This window comes from Gigantopelta aegis, chromosome 1 (assembly GCF_016097555.1).
Source record: "Gigantopelta aegis isolate Gae_Host chromosome 1, Gae_host_genome, whole genome shotgun sequence".
Classification (NCBI taxonomy): domain Eukaryota; kingdom Metazoa; phylum Mollusca; class Gastropoda; order Neomphalida; family Peltospiridae; genus Gigantopelta; species Gigantopelta aegis.
In genome coordinates this window covers 41,495,183-41,516,218 of record NC_054699.1, presented here as the reverse complement: position 1 = coordinate 41,516,218, position 21,036 = coordinate 41,495,183, and the positions used below count along the sequence as shown (strand labels likewise).

The 21,036-nt window shown below is 38.4% G+C and overlaps 1 protein-coding gene across 1 annotated transcript in view; it reads right to left on the bottom strand.

Moving 5' to 3' along the window:
- The window catches only part of LOC121375105 (gamma-tubulin complex component 3 homolog), a 63,963-nt gene extending 47,299 nt beyond the window's left edge, over positions 1 to 16,664 (bottom strand). Inside the window, exons 1-9 of the mRNA XM_041502351.1 lie at positions 16,492 to 16,664; positions 12,705 to 12,750; positions 10,418 to 10,479; positions 9,314 to 9,381; positions 8,446 to 8,520; positions 6,193 to 6,431; positions 5,609 to 5,703; positions 2,350 to 2,421; positions 77 to 195 (exon numbers count right to left, since the gene is read on the bottom strand). Of these exons, the coding sequence (XP_041358285.1) occupies positions 77 to 195; positions 2,350 to 2,421; positions 5,609 to 5,703; positions 6,193 to 6,431; positions 8,446 to 8,520; positions 9,314 to 9,381; positions 10,418 to 10,479; positions 12,705 to 12,750; positions 16,492 to 16,576 (861 nt within the window). The 5' untranslated portion in view covers positions 16,577 to 16,664. The remainder of the gene's footprint in view (positions 1 to 76; positions 196 to 2,349; positions 2,422 to 5,608; positions 5,704 to 6,192; positions 6,432 to 8,445; positions 8,521 to 9,313; positions 9,382 to 10,417; positions 10,480 to 12,704; positions 12,751 to 16,491) is intronic.
- Positions 16,665 to 21,036: the final 4,372 nt, after the last annotated feature.

Below are 21,036 nucleotides of genomic sequence, written 5' to 3'. Positions count from 1 at the left end.
AGATTACGACTACAGTGTTTGAGATTGTGACTACAGTGTTTGAGACTGTGACTACAGTGTTTGAGATTGTGACTACCTGGGGGTCTATTCTGTAACTCTCCCGGCCCGAGTCGAACTTGATCCACTTGCCCTCAATACCCTGGAAGCAATACATCAGATCCTTGATGAGGCTCGCTTCCGGGATTTCAAACGAAACTGAAAATATAACACTCACATTGATACCCTCACTAATACATATTCATGAGGAAGACTGAAAATATAACAATCACACTGAAACCCTCACTAACACATATTCATTAGGAAGACTGAAAATATAACACTCACATTGATACCCCCTCTAATACATATTCATTAGGAAAACTGACAATATAACACTCACATTAACAGTACACTCGCAAAAATATATTCATGAACAAAATTGAAAATGTAACACTCACATTAACAATATTCACAAATACATATTCATGAGAAAGACTAAAAATAACTCACACCAACAATACATGTACTTTCACAAATACATATTCATGAAGAAAACTCAAAATGTAAAACTCACATTAATGATACCCTCACAAATATATTTTATATGCTTACTTATGCTTGTACTTTAAAATTCAGTGGCCCAGATATATTTTTCATGCCACCATACTTTTCTGATGAGTTTGGAGCCCTGTTTCACAAATACATATGCATGAGGAAAACTCAAAATGTAATTCTCACATTAACAAATACATATTCATGAGGTACATGTACACTGAAAATGTACCACTTGTATTAACAAATATCCTCGCAAATAGAACATTTATTTGTATTTATTTTTCTTTATATTTAGTACTCTTGTTTCACACTTTTTAAATTAGTATCAATAAAACGAGAAGATACCCTGCAATAAAAATGAGATTTCACCGTATTTAGTTTTAATGAATGGTCATTTGAAGGTTGTATTATAATAACAATATTATACTGTCCTGTAGTCTGATGGACCAGCAGAAATTATGGTGGACTAGTAAGGATTTCTGTGTAAAAAGTAGGTCGCAGTAATCTAATTATGGTATGTGATATACTGCCATCCCAAGTTGTACTTGCATTCAAGGTTTGCGCTCGATGTGCGGTTGGTGTGGAATTGATCCCCGTCGGTGGGTCCACTGGGCTATTTCTCGCGCCAGCCAGTGCACCACGACTGGTATATCAAAGGCCGTGGTATGTATTACTCTGTCTGTGGGATGGTGCATATAAAACATCCCTTGCTGCTAATCGACAAGAGTAGCCCATGAAGTGGTGACAGCGGGTTTCCTCTCTCAATATCTGTGTGGTCCTTAACCATATATATGACGCTATATAACCATTAATAAAATGTGTTGAGTGCGTCGTTAAATAAAACATTTCATTCTTTGTTATATGAATTGATAAGGAAGATATGGCCTGGACAAGGATTTCCTTTACTGTGCAATAAAAGTAAAGTTTGTTTTATTTAACGACGCCACTAGAGCACATTGATTTTTAATCTTATCATCGGCTATTGGACGTCAAACATATGGTCATTCTGACACTGTTTTTAGAGGAAACCCGCTGTCGCCACATAGGCTACTCTTCTTTACGACAGGCAGCAAGGGATCTTTTATTTGCGCTTCCCACAGGCAGGATAGCACAAACCATGGCCTTTGTTGAACCAGTTATGGATCACTGGTCGGTGCAAGTGGTTTACACCTACCCATTGAGCCTTTCGGAGCACTTACTCAGGGTTTGGAGTCGGTATCTGGATTAAAAATCCCATGCCTCGACTGGGATCCGAACCCAGTACCTACCAGCCTGTAGACCGATGGCCTGCCACGACGCCACCGAGGCCGGTTTACTGTGCAATAATGCATGAAAAGTATGTCGTGGTGACCTAGTTGTGATAAACAACACACCACAATCCCAAATTGTACTTGCATGCAAGGTTTGATGATCCTATATCATATGAATTGATAAAGATATGGTCCAGACAAGGATTTCCTTCAGTGTGCTGTAATGCGGGAAATATAGGTCGCAGTGACCTAGTTAGGATATGTGACATACATGGTCCCAACAAGGATTTCTTTTGAGTGTGCTCTAATACGGTAAACATCTGGGGAAATAAAAAAAATATTTAAGACGTAGGTCACTGTGACCTAGTTATGACATGCAACGGACCACCATCCCAAGTTGTACTTGCATGCAAGGTTTGATGGTCTTACGTTACTGCTCCAGTGTACTAATGAGATAATTTTCACTGCTACACCCCCGCACTTTGAAGTGTTAATATTCTCTAAGGATAACTTGCAGAGAACGAGAGCTGTAGTCTGCATGTCTCGTCTGCTGGTTAAAACTCACGGTTGTCTCCCCTGGCCAGCGTAGACTGAGATGTTGAGACAGTCTGTCGCCCCCGGGGAACGAGAGAGTAATCTGAAACAGACAGTCCGAAGTTACAACATGCATCATCTAGTAGCATAGTGGTAAACAAATAGTGTAGATCCTGAAATTAATGCGATCATAATATTAATGCGAAAAATGCGAGTTTGTGTTATTCGCATTAATAATATGACGCATTTATTTCTATGTTTTGTCCAGCAAGCTATGTGTCACACGCTATTAAAACAAACCATATTAAAATTCTAATATATTTATAAAACAACTGGAGCAATTAATCGTAGGCAAGACAGACTAATTGTCGTATATAGTCCAGCAAAAGCCAACACGATTCATCACGTGTGAATGGGTTTTAGCACCCTAATCCTTAGGTCGACCATTTCTTTGTTTTTACTGTTCAAGTTCGCTGCAACCTTCTCAGCATAACTTAGGAAGGTACAGTTGTAATGGTACATGTATGCTAATGTTCAGCCAGATTTAGGTAACTATACATTAGATAAATTAGTTTGTTTTGTATAACAACACCACTAGAGTACATTGATTTATTAATCATCAGCTATTGATTGTCAAACATATGGTCATTTTGACATAGTCATAGCGAGGAAACCAGCTACATTTTTCCATTAGTAACAAGAGATCTTTTATATGCACTGTCCCACAGACAGGGTAGCATATACCACGGCCTTTGATATACAAGTCAAGGTGCACTGGCTGGAACAAGAAATACATGTAGCTCAATGGGCCCACCGACGAAGATAGATCCTAGACCGACCGTGCATCAGGCGTGCGCTTTACCACTGGGCTACGTGCCAACCCAAAAATAGATCAGAACTTGTCTCTAGAACTCAGATGGTAAAGTGTTCGCTTGATGCATGGTAGGTATGGGATCAATCCCTGTCATTGGGCCCATTGGGCTATTTCTCGTTCCAGCCAGTACAGCATGACTGGTATACTCAAGGCCGTGGTATGTATTATCCTGTCTGTGGGATGCTGGATATAAAAGATCCTTTGCTGCTAATCGAAAAGAGTAGCCCATGAAACGGCAACAGCGGGTTTCTTCTCCCATTATTTGTGTGGTCCTTAACCATATGTTTGACGCCATATGACCGTAAATAAAAAGTGTTGAGTGGCGTTGTTAAATAAAACATTACCTATAACTCAGACATACATGTACATGCATTTTTAAAAATATGAAAAATGCATTTTGTGGTGTATTACAAACACCAAGATGACCAGAAACACTTTTGATGTATGGAAATGGATAACAGGGGTGCACAAATGTGAAATTGTGATGGTTGTCCGGTGGGCAACCAGTAGCTGAAGTTTGGTTGCCCACATATTTCACAAACATTTTATGAATATAATTTTGAACTGTCATTAAAATAAAACTGAAATTTAAATTAAAATGTTTCTATTATTATCATTACTCATCAGTTTAGTTTTATTCCTTTTTTAACATTATTTATCTACAGCTCATCTTCACTTGGTCTGTCACAGTCATGGTTGTTGGTGTAGTTTGTGGCCTTTCACATGTCTTGTGCCCTTTGCCGATAGCCACCATTCTGAAACGTATCTGTCTGCATTGAACTCGTCATGTGGAAGGCCATCACAAGCTATTTTCATTAAGTTAACTCTAAAATTATGTAATACTCGTTTCAACGGTTGCATCATCCATTCCCAAAGATTGTGACGTACTTTAGCCAACATTATTCAGCACACATTTTTAACAACTGCTTAACCTCTGTGTAGGAGATCGAACACATTAAACACGAGTAATATTACAAAATATTGTTTTGTAAAGGATACATAATTTGTAACAAACAAACCCCACTATTCAATAACGTGTACAATTCCAATGACGCAAAACGCCGCAGGAATTGCTTAATTGTTCAACGACTCCTTAGAGTGAGAAAGCGCAGGAATACTCTGTAAAACAGTGTACACGTGACGATCCGGATTATTTCGCCACCAAATACATATTTTATATTGACGATATTACTAAACCATTTAACAAAAATACAATTTAATTTATGAAAATACGAAGAACTTAATACATGAAAAACATGTTTTACAAAATGCAGAACTCGTAAGAAATATTTCATTATTAATTAGACTAAAGCTTGCCAGATTGTGTCTCAAAAATTCACTCGGTAAGCACAAGTCGTCAGTATTGAGATGCGCCAACAAGGTTTTTAGGGTGAATAGGAAATATTTTGTAGCGAGAATTGGTAGGAACCAGGTGTTTGGGGATGAAATATCTAACATATGGCTTTTCCAAATGCCTCCTGTCAAAATCATGCACGATGGACGCTGAGTGGATGACAGTGTTAGGTTTGTCGTGAAGTTTTGTTTTTCATTTTATTTGTTTTATGATTTTCTTGGTTGCCCGTTGGGCAACTGTTTGACAAAGAATGGTGGCCCGCAACATATTTTGGTTGTCCCGGGCGCCCCGACAACCGATTTGTGCACCCCTGGATAACAGCAGTAACATCTGAGTAATGTTTTGATTTCAATTATAAAAAACGGCTCTAACAGTAAAAATACTGCCGTAATGTTAAAAAAGAAGGGTTTGTCACTTTAATAAGGATACATTATTCTGGAGGGTTTGTCTCTTTAATAAGGAAACATTATTCTGAAGGGTTTGTCACTTTAATAAGGAAACATTATTGCAAAGGGTTTGTCACTTTAACAAGGATACATTATTCAGAACGGTTTTGTCACTTTAACAAGGATACATTATTGCGAAGGGTTTGTCATTTTAACAAGGATACATTATTGCGAAGGGTTTTGTCACTTTAACAAGGATACATTATTGCGAAGGGTTTGTCACTTTAACAAGGATACATTATTGCGAAGGGTTTTGTCACTTTAACAAGGATACATTATTGCGAAGGGTTTGTCACTTTAACAAGGATACATTATTGCGAAGGGTTTTGACACTTTAACAAGGATATATTATTCAGAAGGGTTTGACACTTTAATAAGGATACATTATTCCAAAGGGCTTGTACATTATTCCAAAGGGTTTGTCACTTTAACAAGGATACATTATTCCGAAGGGTTTGTCACTTTAACAAGGATACATTATTCCAAAGGGTTTGTCACTTTAACAAGAATACATTATTCCGAAGGGTTTGTCACTTTAATAAGGATACATTGTTGCAAAACATGTTAAAATAACAGCAAACCAAGGAGAGTCTCCTCAAGATGAAAATCTACCAACCAGTATCTTTAGGTTTGGAAAGACCAAGGGCCAGTCGAGCCCCCAGATTTCGCCCAGTCCTGTCTTGTACGGCTGTCCCTGGCGTCGGGGTGTAACTGAAACGAACAAACGTAAACAATTATTACAATTCAAAATACCGTATAACAGGGGTGCAGAAATGGATAATATTAAACTAGACTGCCGGACCAGAACCAACTAAAATTTACTAGCCTACAAGACTTTCTACTAGGCCGCCAGTCTATAGAACAATATATCATTAACAATATTATAATATACTGTGTCTTCACTTCAAATGATATATACATGTATATAGATATATTGACAAAACATTATTAAGAACACTTGTTAAGTGATCAACATCACGTGGCAAACAAAATAAAAAAAGAGATAGACTGTCGGATTGGTGTGTATAGTTGCATATTTTAACTGTTTACTTTCTGCAGCCCTGTATAGACTTCACAATTATTACAATTCAAAATAATTATAGACTTCACCCTACTGTACCGGGTGTTGAACTTACATGTCTTACAACTACTGACCTTGCAACTGCCATAAATGGCAGACACAGTCGTACAAGAACTGACCTTGGAGCAAATGACTGGTGTACGTGAGCTCCTGTACCGCCACTGATGCCGCTGGGGATGCTGCTGAAGCCACTGCTGTCGGTCGTGTGTAACGTCGTGTGTAAGGTGGATGGCAGCAGCGCGCTCGCACCGCTCAGATCTGGCGTCGAGTCAGGAACTATCCGACTCCCGGGCTGAAATGGCGTCGACGTGGCATATGCTGGGAGTCGGCGGCCAAACAACGCAGAGCCCAGCGACGACTACAACAACAGCAATCATGGAAAGAGAGACAGACTGATGTTTAACAATCTCTTAGTCAATTTAAAACTATGGCTATTTGGTGTCTAACATATATGTACATGGTTATTTTGACAGTTGGTCGAGAGAGAGAGGAAAGGAATGTTTGTTTAATGACACCTCAGTAAATTTTAATTTCAGGGTCATAACTGTGAAAAATGGAAAAATTGCTATAAATTTAAACTTTATAGATCTGTAACAGTACGTGATAAAGCTATACACAAAATTCCAGCTCAGTATGTTGAGACATTGTGGAAAAACGTTCAGAAAACAAATTTTCATATCTTCTAACATCAAGGGCCATAACTCCGTCAAAAATGGGCAAATCTGTAACAGTACATGATAAAGATATACTCAATATCTTGAGGCATTGTGAAACTATACATGTATGTGGGACAGACCGACCAACAGACAGACAGACAGAAGGACCAGTAGGGACACTTAGTGGAAAGAAATGTTTTATTTAATGACGCACTCAACACATTTTATTTATGGTTATACAGCGTCAAGACATATGGTTAAGGACCATACAGATATTGAGAGAGGAAACCCGCTGTCGCCACTTCATGGGCTACTCTTTTCGATTAGCAGCAAGGGATCTTTTATATGCATCATCCCACAGACAGGGTAGTGTACATACCACGGCCTTTGATATACCAGTCAAAGTGCACTGGCTGGAACGAGAAATAGCCTATTGGGCCCACCAACGAGGATCGACCGCACACATCGAGCGAGTGCCTAACCACTGGGCTATGTCCCGCCCGGACTAGGATGTGGTATATAGACTAATGGGTGTGTAATAACGTTCACTCACCAAGTTCGCCGGCACCTGGGAGTCGCTGAGACACATCAACATGTGTAAAACTTGCCATCTAACCACTGGCTATGTCCCGCCTGGACTGGGATGTGGTGTATAGACTAATGGGTATGTAATAACGTTTACTCACCGAGTTCGCCGGACTGGGATGTGGTGTATAGACTAATAAGTATGTAATAACATTCACTCACCGAGTTCGCCGGACTGGGATGTGGTCTATAGACTAATGGGTATTTAATAACATTCACTCACCGGACTGGGATGAAGTCTATAGACTAATGGGTATGTAATAACGTTCACTCACCGAGTTCGCCGGACTGGGATGTGGTATATAGACTAATGGGCATGTAATAACGTTCACTCACCGAGTTCGCCGGACTGGGATGTGGTATATAGACTAATGGGTATGTAATAACGTTCACTCACCGAGTTCGCCGGTCTGGGATGTGGTATATAGACTAATGGGTATGTAATAACGTTCACTCACCGAGTTCGCCAGACTGGGATGTGGTGTATAGACTAATGGGTATGTAATAACGTTCACTCACCGAGTTCGCTGGCACCTGGGATGTGGTATATAGACTAATGGGTATGTAATAACGTTCACTCACCGAGTTCGCCGAACTGGGATGTGGTATATAGACTAATGGGTATGTAATAACGTTCACTCACCGAGTTCGCCGGACTGGGATGTGGTATATAGACTAATGGGTATGTAATAACGTTCACTCACCGAGTTCACCGGACTGGGATGTGGTGTATAGACTAATGGGTATGTAATAACGTTCACTCACCGAGTTCGCCGGACTGGGATGTGGTGTATAGACTAATGGGTATGTAATAACGTTCACTCACCGAGTTCGCCGGACTGGGATGTGGTGTATAGACTAATGGGTATGTAATAACGTTCACTCACCGAGTTCGCCGGACTGGGATGTGGTGTATAGACTAATGGGTATGTAATAACATTCACTCACCGAGTTCGCCGGACTGGGATGTGGTCTATAGACTAATGGGTATGTAATAACGTTCACTCACCGAGTTCGCCGGACTGGGATGTGGTATATAGACTAATGGGTGTGTAATAACGTTCACTCACCGAGTTCGCCGGACTGGGATGTGGTGTAAAGACTAATGGGTGTGTAATAACGTTCACTCACCGAGTTCGCAGGCACCTGGGAGTCGCTGAGACACATCAACAGGTGTAAAACTTGCCACCGGTTCTTGAGAACATTCTGAAACAAAACACATCTATATGGGTGGGGTTTTTTTTAAGCCTTTATTTTTGATACAGCCTACATCGGCTACACGTCCATATTATATAGAAACGACGCAAACTATTTCACTGTTCTGGGTATTGCTGTAACTTTATTTTAGCTGTATTTTATTCATGGTTCATAGATAATTATCTAAATCCAATTTTCTACATATTCTGTAAAAACAAATCTATAATGAAGTGCATTAAACTACCATTTTATTACAAGTTGAAAACTGAAACCAGAAAGACGAAAACGCAAACGCTGTAAACTATGTGACATCATTGTGTGTGCTTTGCCAAATTGTGATGACACGTAGTCATTAGAGGAAACCTGCTAAATTTTTTCATTAGTAGCAAGGGATCTTTTATATGTACTTTCCCACAGACAGGAAAGCACATACCACGGCCTTTGACCAGTTGTGATGCACTGTTTGGAACGAGAAAAAAAACCAATCAGTTGAATGGATCCATTGAGGTGGTTTGATCCTGCAACGCAAAAAATCACAACAAGCGAATTTTATTTTAATTTGGCGAAAACATTTCATGTAATTATTGATATCTTGTTGAAAATACTGGTTTTTGACGAAACTTTCTACACAGCCAGAGCTAGCCCTGTAACATAATCATAATTTACATGTAAATAACAGATAAGATAATCGTAAAATACATGTCTTTTGTAAAATGACCTGCACAGTTTTGGCTGGTTTTCACATTCTAAGTCTAAAAACATGAACAGTATTTGAAGCCGTGTGACATCACAGTGTACAAACCTGAGACTGCAGCTTGCGATGTAACTCGGAAAACACAGCCGCGTCCCTCTCCCGGCCCTTCCGAAACACTGGAAATAGTAATCAGACTTTCTCAAACTAATTTTAAGTAAAATAAACAAGAGTACTAATGACGTACATGATTCGCAGAGACCCAAGGAAAGGAATGTTTGCTTAACGATACCTCGGCACATTTTTAAAAAGTGTTTCCCATGATTCGCCCGTTGTTTCTGGTACCATGTTTGGTAAAATCATGACACTGAAATTTTCCCCCCCTCTCCCCAAGAATATTATATCAAATACCACTATTCGGTGAAAATAATATATATATATATAATTTTTTTTTTAAAGTTTCCGATGGGTTCATATGATCACAAGGCACTGAAGCGAAAAAGTGTTTCCCATGAAATATGAAACCCTATTGCCTGTATGTGATTTGCCAGTCAGGAGTTTGATGGAGAAGCATACAGATTGTTGAATGTGTTATGACTTGATAAAGTTTGCTTTGTTTAACGATACCACTAGAGCACACTGATATATTAATCACTGGCTATTTATTGGGTGTCAAACATTTGGTAATTTTGACATATAGTCTTTGAGAGGAAACATGCAATATTTTTTCCATTAGTGACAATGGATCTTTTATAAGCACCATCTCAGACAGGATAGCACATTCCACGGCCTTTGATATACCAGTTGTGGTGCACTGATTGGAACAAGAAACGAGAAATAGCCCAATGGACACACCAGGATCCTTTACTGGGGAGCAAACCCTGAACCGCCTAGAAACTTTGCTTTGTGCTTTTGATCTCAGTCAGCCCCCCCCCCCCCCCCCCTCCCCAATGTCTACTTGCTGTTAAGTCTATTTTGTAAATATGAATATCCTGACCCCACCCCAACATCGGTGTTATTAAGCTCTATCTCCCTCTTTAGCGTTTAGGTGATATATATCTGATTATTACTATTATTTAGTCACATTGTATTAACTTAAAGTAAAGTAGGGCTAGTGAATTTTTAATTGTGGCTAGTTAATTTTTAAAATCACTGATCCCATGGCTAGTGGATTTAAAAAATGTTTAAGTAGCCCAGAATTTTGTAAAAACTTACACTGTGATTTGATTTTTTTGGACACTTGAAATTCATCCCCTTCAAACTGCGTCTCAAACTGACTGAAAGAAACAAAACAAGAAGACTGAGTAACAGGTGCAGGGTGCAAGCCTGACCCAAAACATTAGCCATTTGGCAAATCTGGTGAATGTTTGAAATAATCAACTCTCATTTGTACAGCTTAATCGATGTGGATGCATACAAATAAAACAAACAGCTTTAATACAAATGTCAATGTGTTACCGAATGCATTCAGGGTTTCTGCCAACGGGTACCAAGGCTAAAATTATGTACATGTAGGTACCTAAAATCATGAAAATTAATGAGCTAAAGTTTGTTTTGTTTAACGACACCACTAGAGCACATTGATTTATTAATCATTGGCTATTGGATGTTAAACATTTGGTAATTGTGACATCTAGTCTCAGAGAGGAAACCTGCTTCATTTTTCCAATAGTAGCAAGGGATCTTTTATATGTGCTAACCCATAGACAGGACAGCACATATCACAGACTTTGATATACCAGTTGTGGTGCACTGGCTGTAACGACAAATAGCCCCACTGACAGGGATCGATCCCAGACCGACCGTGCATCAATCGAGCACTTTTCCACTGGGCTACGTCCCACGCATCTGGAAATTAATGACTACATGTTTATTATTTTTAGAAAGATTACAAGAGAACTGCTGTTTGCAATTTGTCTAAGTACATGAAATACAATGTTGAAACCGGCCTCGGTGGCGTCGTGGCAGGCCATCGGTCTACAGGCTGGTAGGTACTGGGTTCGGATCCCAGTCGAGGCATGGGATTTTTAATCGAGATACCGACTCCAAACCCTGAGTGAGTGCTCCGCAAGGCTCAATGGGTAGGTGTAAACCACTTGCACCGACCAGTGATCCATAACTGGTTCAACAAAGGCCATGGTTTGTGCTATCCTGCCTGTGGGAAGCGCAAATAAAAGATCCCTTGCTGCCTGTCGTAAAAAAGAGTAGCCTATGTGGTGACAGCGGGTTTCCTCTAAAAACAGTGTCAGAATGACCATATGTTTGACGTCCAATAGCCGATGATAAGATTAAAAATCAATGTGCTCTAGCGGCGTCGTTAAATAAAACAAACTTTACTTTTTTTACAATGTTGAATTTCAAAAGATTTGAAACCCATAACTACCTACATGAGTTGGGGCACTTATCTTTTTGTTTTTATCACGTACACTCAATTATTTTGCGACAGAAAGCCTGGCAAAATACTAACTAGCAAGAATATTGTCAGTGTTCGAAATAAGCACTTGTCAGTTTGTTCTGACAAGTGAAAATCTATTCGAAATAAGCACTTGTCCGTTTGTCCCGACAAGTGAAAATATATTCGGACAAGCAAAATGTGCCTTGGTGGTTGTCCAGTGGACAAGTAAAACATGTTCAGTGCAGTTTCCTTTTGAGCAATCAAAAACATCATCCTAGTGCTTGAATGAAACAATCCATTTATTTGGACAAGTGAAAATATTGGCAGACAAACATATTTCTAGATTAATTTGTCCGGTGGACTAGTAAAATTTTATATTGCTTATATTTTACTTTGTTTTCATTGAACATATTCCACTCTATTTGCATAAATCTGTTCCCCGACAGCAGGGCTTCTAGACCATGGTAGCCCCACTCCCATGGCTAGTGATATTCAATGTTGGGCCAGTAAATAACTACTATTGCCTTGCCCGATAGCTAATGAATTGGTTTTGGTCAAATGTTGCAGTTAAGTCTATTTTGTAAATATGAATATCCTGACCCCACCCAAACCCCAATGTTAGTGTTTTTAAGCTCTTATCTCCCTCTAAGTGACAAGCATTTACTGTTTTGTGCAGAAGACCGTGAAAAATAGGTCACAGTGAGTGACCTAGAAATAGTGTGTGACACCCCACTATCCCAAGTCATTCCTACATTTGAGGTTTGGTCCTGTATGTATGTGTATGCAAGATATGGTCCAGACAAGAAAAAGTTAACAGACAGATGAACATACGGACGGACAACGCCAAACAATAATTCGACCCATAGATGGGCATATAAAAATCACTGACCCCATGGCTAGTGGATTTTATAACAGGGTTCTCACTTGACTTTCTCCAATGGAGGTCATTGGAGATTTCTTGTGAAATTTGGGGAGTCCCATAATAGGATTTTAAGTTAAAACTAAAAAAACAAGAGTCCTGTCCAAGTTCCATGCTTCAAAAGACACTTTTCGAGGGTCAGTGAGATCCCTGTTATAACAATTCTAGGAGCTCTGTATGATGCTTACCTTCCAAGTATCCGCAAGGCAAACTGATAATGTGGTGTCACTGACTCTGGAAAACAAAAGTAGCAGGTTAACCTCAGTCAATTGTGAACCGACATGCGTATTACAGCAATTCAATAACGTTGGAAATGTTTACTTAGATTTCTAGGAAAGCTGGGTTTGTTCTCTCTTCTTGCTGCTCAATGCTTTGTTTTGATTTCTGTTTTATCTAAAGTTACAGATACACAAAATAGCCAACAAGTCGTTTGCACAAATTGGAACTGTTTACTTGTTTCTAGGAAAACTGGGCATTTTCTCTCTTTTTTGGTGCTCTGTTTTAGTTTTTAGTTTTTTTTTATCTTTACAGATACACAAAATAGCCAACAACTGGTCTGCACAAATTGGCGATTTGCATATTTATAAACCACTGATAGACCTCACACTTAAAATTCATTTTAGGCGGGTGGTGACAGGTACAAGTGTATAACACTATCTCAAGCAAGGTATAGTTATAACTAAAGAAAGGAAGGAATGTATTACACTGTATTTAAAGACACCACTAGAGCACATTGATTTATTAATCATTGGCTATTGGATGTCAAACATTTGGTAATTTTGACATATAGTCTTAGAGAGGAAACCAACTACATTTTTTCATTAGTATTAAGGGATCTTTTATATGCATCATCCCACAGACAGGATAGCATGTACCACGGCCTTTGATATACCAGTCGCGGTGCATAGGCTGGAACAAAAAATAGCCCAATGGGCCCACAGACGGGAATCAAGCAATTTACTGCTGAGCTAGGTGTAGGTCAACACACTTGACATTTTTATTAACAGCTTTATAGGTTGGACATATTTGTATGTTCAAAGACCATACAAATAATTATTGTCTCGGAGAGGAAACTGCTGCTGCGACTCAGCAAGGGATCTTTTGTATGCACTATTCCAGGGCACAATATTTCACGCGGACCGCCGTTCTGTTCGCGTGTCGGTTACACAAAGTTAAATTTACACAAACCGCAAACGCTTTACGTCATGACCTGTAAATGTTCAGAAATTAAAACTTGCAAACTTCACGATTACAGGACGTTTATTCACGCAGACATACTACTAGTATTACGACAAATGTTTTAGGCTGAATTTTAGATACTTGATGCGCAGCAAATCAGTAAACAACATTATATTTCAACAGTTGTAATTTGCAACAAGTTAAAGTAAATGTTCAGTATAGAGTCGAGCCAAAAGTTTTAAAGAAATATGCTCAGACCGCTGGGGACAGCTAAATTATCTGCTGCTATTTTATCTCTAAAGGAATATATGTAGACATAATATTGGATTGCCTATAATTTTACACATGTTAAAAACAGTTTTAACGTGAACAGGAATCCAAAAGTGTCACAATTTTTTTTAAATACTAACATCGCATAATGAGCTTAAAAAAACACAAACATTTGGAACGTCACTGTAGTATAGAAGTACCATCGATAAAGTGAAAGTAGCATAGCCACCGCAAAACAGAATCCCTCCAAATGATTATGTATATATATATTTCAAAGGCGTAGCGCCCATTACGCATGTGCGTAATGCAAAAACAAAATCCGGGAATAGGTTGAGGCTGTCTGTAATTGTTCTATAAAATATCCTCTTAAAATTGACTCGAAAAAAAGATTAAAAAAAAAAAAAAAAAAAAAAAAGCCTCCGAAAAGACTCAGATTGCATCTACAGGTGTCCTGAGTTTCAAACTTTTCACAGGGAGAGGCCCCCCGAATATCCCCACTCGGGCATGCCTTTGGCGTGCGTAATGCTAAGAAATTTTCTGGCTACACCCCTGTATTTTGTTTCAGTACTGGGGCTGATATTCAGTTCTTTTATAATATTGTTAACTTTAGCAAGCATTAAAGACATTTTTTTTTTTTGCAAAATGTTTTCTTTTGTATTTGTTTTAACTTTGTTTCAGCTAAAAACTATGTATTTAAAATATAATTTCAACGTAATTTTGAGGTAACCGATCAGTAACCTACGGGTTACACAAATATAATTCATGTAACCGAACAATTGGTTACCTAGGTAAATACCACGTGAACCGACTTCCGGTTCCCTAAGATTTCGAAATATTGTCCCCTGTATTGCATAGCAGGTCTCCAATGTAAGAATTTGTTACTCATGGCATTTTTTAAAAAAGATTGAGGTGTGTAAAACAGCCAACTGATAGCCTAGGCCAATTTTTTTATAATAACTTTTGCAGGAAATAAACTAGACTGAAAAGTTATTTTGTTGCATGTTTGAAATGTTTCTCCCACACACTTTTTAGCATCTTCCTACACCCATGAACGGTATTACAAAGTAATAAATAATTAATAGAGCTGTTGTTTTATTGAATATATCATCATTCACAACTTGTAATACTGTTTTATCCATACATTTTAAAAAATTTGGTTCCGTATAAGTAATATAGCCATTGATATTGGTTCCATTTTGTCCAATTTGGTTCTATTTTCATTTGGGGCAGTTTTGGCTATAACCGGTTTCCAGAATGTCGCGCCTGTGTAATTCAGAACTTCAAAGTCGGCAATGAAGTACATGTATTGTTGTGTATTAAAATATATTGTCATCATTCTGAACCGTTTAAATGGTTTTGAATTTTGGCATTGCTGACGCGGGGTCGCAAATTCAATGTAAAAAATATATAATAAATTTACTGTCAGTCACAAAAAGACGGATCGCCTGTCGGACTGGTAGTTACATATTTTAACTCGTTCATCAGAATTTTTACTCGCATTTGGTGAGCGGGCGAGTACTTTCTCAGGGTATGCACTTGGGATTTTTTTTGACTGGCCAATCGTGCTACTCACAGCAACACTTTGACTCGCCTGTATAACTTTTGAATGGCCCGTGACTAAATTTCGTTTAAAAAAGAACTTACTTAAATTGCACTTTAAAAACATGTTATCATATCATACAAACAATAATAACAACACAAATGAAGGAAACAGAACTTGTTTTAGTTATATTAAAACTGTAGTAATTAAATTATAACTATTATGTTGTCACGGGACCCACACAATCAAACATCTAAATGTTTTACCAAGGCTCAGTCTTGAAATGAATACGGTGCTTTTATGGCCATATGACGAGGAATTAAAAAAATACTAAGCTGACAGCAATCTATGTTGACATCGTTCACAGTGACATTTGGGTGTTTGGTATATTAGACACGGTATATTCCGTAAGAAACGAAAACGTTCCAGCACAATGTAACTTCGAAAAATAGTGTAGCGGAATGTGACGAGTTGTTAATTGTAATTAATCAACTCGAAAATGATCGATGTAAAGGTATTTCACATCAAACATAGGATTGTTGTGGTATTAGAGCGGAAAGCTTTGCCAACTTTTTGCTTGTCGGCAATTGCCAAAAAAATACATAGCTTGGTCTCTGACTGTAATGAGTGCGTATTTATGTCCAAATGTCCATCTAGCAGTCAGAGTACTCAGACTAAGCACCATGTACCTACAGAAACACTGATTAGGCCTACCCAGTTTGAAGGCTGTGCAGTGTGATTCAGTGTGAAGCATAAGGCAGTTAGGGATGTTGACAATAGTTATTAAGCAATGTCTTTATCAAATTGACAGGAAAACCTAGAGAAAGTTATATTCCCGGATGTTTGACAAAATAATATTTAAGTGTATCGTATCAACAATATTCTGTAATTGACGATTTTTATTCGCCCGATAATTAACCTGTTTTATAACTGGTCTGACGAGAATAACAAAGTTAATTTTTCAAGACCCAGCACGTCAATCTTACCATCTGACAAGCCAGTTACTTTGCAGCAAAGTCGCTGTAACAAAGCTGACGGGGAGCTTATATCTGTTACAGTCGTTGTCGCCATCTCATTTATATTTACTCAGATCGGAAAAATTATACATAAAACTTTTTAGTCGTACTTCGGTTCTCATGTTTATTTTGAGAGCCCGCCATTTCTAAAAGTTTTATCAGAGCTACTAAAAACAGTTTCGTATAAACTCTTGTGAAATATTTCTTAGTTTTGTAATATCTTTCGCTAGACCTAAAAAAGTAAAACATGTCTAGCTCTGGAATTTTGTGAATTAATGCGACTAAATCCGAATATTTAACGTTAGCTTTGAGTTTCAAAAGAAAGAAAACTAATGCTATTCATACGGAAGCCGTGTTTGATTTTGTGGGTTTTTTACACGGCAATCTAGCACCAACATAATTTTAATTAATTAAACAAATTATTAGAATGTGGTGGTATTTGATACACAAATTGTAGAAAAATCGAATGGGTGGAATTTTTTTTTTAAAAAGAAGCAGACGAAAAAAGCCTATTTTTTAAAGTAAAAGTGCACTCCTTCAAAAGATGTCAAGCAAACATATAAATTTACGTACATGGAAGGCAGGAAGGAAATGTTTTATTTAACGACGCACTCAACACATACGCGCGCGTATAAATTTCTGCGTACGGGCCTGAATTACCAAATGTTTGACATCCGATAACCGATGAATATTTAACCAATGTGCTCTACTGGTGTCGTTAAACAAAGCAAACTTTATTTTTATAGAGTATCCGAGCTCAACCCTAAACATGATACCATAGTCCGTCCCATCCTAATTTTTTTTTTTTTTGTTGTAAATTTCAGTTTGGTTTGATTTAAAAAAACAAAAGGAAAAGCGTTTTGGAAATAAAATTTTAAAAAATACTAGACAAGAGGCAAGACAAAGAGATTTACGTGCACATTCAGAGCAAGCTGTTGTAGCACTCGCCTATCCTGGCCACAGGGACCGGCCTTGGCCGGTTCTCTCTGTCCAGGACAGGAAAGGGTTGGGGGAGGATTGTAGAGAGGGAACGCCTGCACTGGCAAGTGCAAGGGAGCACCAGCAGTCCAATGTTGGTGGCAGGCGGGGGGGGGGGGGGGGGGGGGGTATTTGGTGCTATGGAATTTTGAAAGTCCCGTAGGATTATTGTCAAAGAGGAAGAGGTGCGCGTTTTACATGAAGGAAATTTGGCGCAATTTTGATGGTCGTTCTAAAAAAATACTATTTTTGTATGCAATTTATAGAAAACAATTAATTGGCTGACCTTTACTGTGAAGTAAAGGTGAAAGGTCAGCTTTACTGTGAAGTAAATTAAAGGTGAAAGGTGCACTTTATATAACGTAAAGGTAATAAAACAAGCAAGGTCATCTTTGCAAAAGCAATAAAGATGCATTTTTTTTTTTCTTTATTGAACTTTAATTCACGCGGTTATTTTAGCATTCCTTAAAAGTTACTTAGCGATGTTTGAAACTGCAAATATTCTAGTTTTAAAAATACAAATATCACAGATAGATATAATTAAAATTTAGAATAAAACTCACTATCACGTAAAAATTGCAATAAAAGTTCTGGATGGAATCGAAAGGATTCCATCACAGTTCGTGGTCCAAATATATCTTTTCGAATTTCTTTTAGAAACTGACACTCCACCAAAATGTGACGCACAGTCAGAGTACACTGACAGTGCTCACACTGAGGTGGAGGATCTTTCTTTAAGATAAATGAATGGGTCAAGTAACTATGTCCCATGCGGGCACGACACAAGACTATTTCATCCTTCCTGCACTGTCTATAGGAGGACCGCCACTCTCCCAAGACTGGCTTGATAGAATGAAGCTTGTTCGCAACCTCACCGTCCCAATCACGTTGCCAAGTCGAAAAGATAAATTGGTTGATATTAAGTTTAAAATCAGTATACGGTACACCAACCCTGGCATAAGGCAAATCCAAAGCAGACTTGGCAGCAGAATCTGCCTTTTCATTACCCCTGATACCAACATGGCTGGACACCCAACAAAATACAACATCTTTATTGGCAATAGATAAAAAGACACACTTTCGTATCACCATCCCAATTAAGGGATGGTCCAGCTTCATATTGCGCAAAGCTTGGAGACACGAACGTGAGTCAGTAAAAATAATAAATTTGGATCCACTAGAATCCTTTATTTCTTCCAAGGCTTTAATGACTGCCCAAACTTCAGCACTAAATACTGATGCCGAGTCAGGCAGTCTCATGGAAAGTATCGTGTCTGATGGAAAAACTGCAGCACAAGCCACATAAATTCCATCCCGTGATCCATCTGTATACACAAGAATGTAATCACGGTACTTGTCCTGAATTTCCATGAAAAACTGTTTATAAACAACAGCATCTGTACGATCTTTCTTCAGATGCGAAAGATCAAAAACAATTTTAGGTGGTGTAATACACCATGGTGGTAAAACAAAATATGAAGGAGTTTCCAAAGTGTCAGTTAAATCAATGTTGGAAAGCGGCAAAAAACGCTTAATGCGAAGACCAAATGTACGAATAGCATTTAGCCTTGCATCAAACAACTTCATATATTTGTTGTCAAACACCGCATCATGAGCTGGATGTGTTGGTAAAGATTTAATCTTGGCAGCATACTGCAGAGAAAACTTGGCACGTCTAGCACCCAAACAAGGTTCGTTTGCATCAACGTACAAGCTCTCTACAGGAGATGTTCTAAATGCACCAAGACAAAGCCTAAGTCCCTGATTGTGTATAGGATCTAGCATCTGCAAGTAAGACTTGCGTGCCGACCCATACACAATGCATCCATAATCAAGTTTTGATCCAACTAGAGATCTATACAGACGGAGCATAACCTTTCGGTCTTCTTCCCATTCCGTATTACCAATAACTTTTAAAATATTGAAAGCTTTTAAGCCCTTCTTTTTAACATATTTAAGATGGGGCACAAAAGATAGCTTCCTGTCAAATATAACCCCCAGAAATTTAGTCTCCTCCACAACTGGAATTGGATTTTTGTCCAAAAACAACTGTGAGTCTAAGTGGAGACCTCTTTTCTGGCAGATACGCATACAAACCGTTTTTGCCATTGAGAATCGAAAGCCATTGTCAGTTGCCCATTGATGAAGTTTATTCAAACAAAGCTGCAACTTACGTTCAATGATACTCATATTGGACGATCTATAGCAAATCTGAAAATCATCGACATATAACGAGCAATCCACACCAGGTGTTAAACACTGGGTGATGCTGTTAATTTTCACAGAAAATAAAGTTACAGACATGATACTACCTTGAGGTACACCCATCTCCTGTGGGTGAATGTCGGACAAAGTCGACCCCACCCGGACTTTAAAAGATCTATCTCTTAAAAAGTGAGATATAAAAATAGGAAGTCGACCTCTAAGGCCCATGCCATGGAGGTCGTTTAAAATCCCATACTTCCACTTGGTATCGTAAGCCTTGTCCAAATAAAAAAACACTGAAACCAAGTGCTGATTATGGATGAAAGCTTCCCTACAAAACGTTTCAAATCTAACAAGATGATCAACCGTGCTATGTCTAGATCTGAAACCACAAAACACTTATATATGTGTTCTGACATCTACCTCACCCCACCCCTTCAAATAAAATGTGTACATCTAAAGGCAAATGTATGTATCATATGTACGGACTGCGTGGGTGAATTATAGGCACATTTCTTTCAGTGCCTGGCCCAAATATTTGGTGAATAAGTGAAAAAAATAATTTTGGGGCCGAATTTTCCAAAATTGATTTTTGCCGAACGGTGAGTCATAAGTTGTAGAATAAACAAAGTTTTTGGTACATAATGGATAGGGACCACTCACATATGGCCTCCTCCACCCTATAAATATTTGAACACTTTCTGGAAGTCGGTATATGAGGCAATTATCGTCATACAATAACGCACCATAGAGGTGAAAACACTTATACATGTGTTCTGACATCTACCTCACCCCACCCCTTCAAATAAAATGTGTACATCTAAAGGCAAATGTATGTATCATATATACGGACTGCGTGGGTGAATTATAGGCACATTTATTTTGGTCCCTGGCCCAAATATTTGGTGAATAAGTGAAAAAAATAATTTTGGGGCCGAATTTTCCAAAATTGATTTTTGCCGAACGGTGAGTCATAAGTAGTAGAATAAACAAAGTTTTTGGTACATAATGGATAGGGACCACTCACATATGGTCTCCTCCACCCTATAAATATCAGAACACTTTCTGGAAGTCGGTATATGAGGCAATTATCGTCATACAATAACGCACCATAGTGGTGAAAACACTTATACATGTGTTCTGACATCTACCTCACCCCACCTTTCAAATAAAATGTGTACATCTAGAGGCAAATGCATCTATCGTATGTATGGACTGCGTTGGCGAATTATAGGCACATTTATTTCAGTCCCTGGCCCAAATATTTGGTGAATAAGTGAAAAAAATAATTTTGGGGCCGAATTTTCTAAAATTGATTTTTGCCGAACGGTG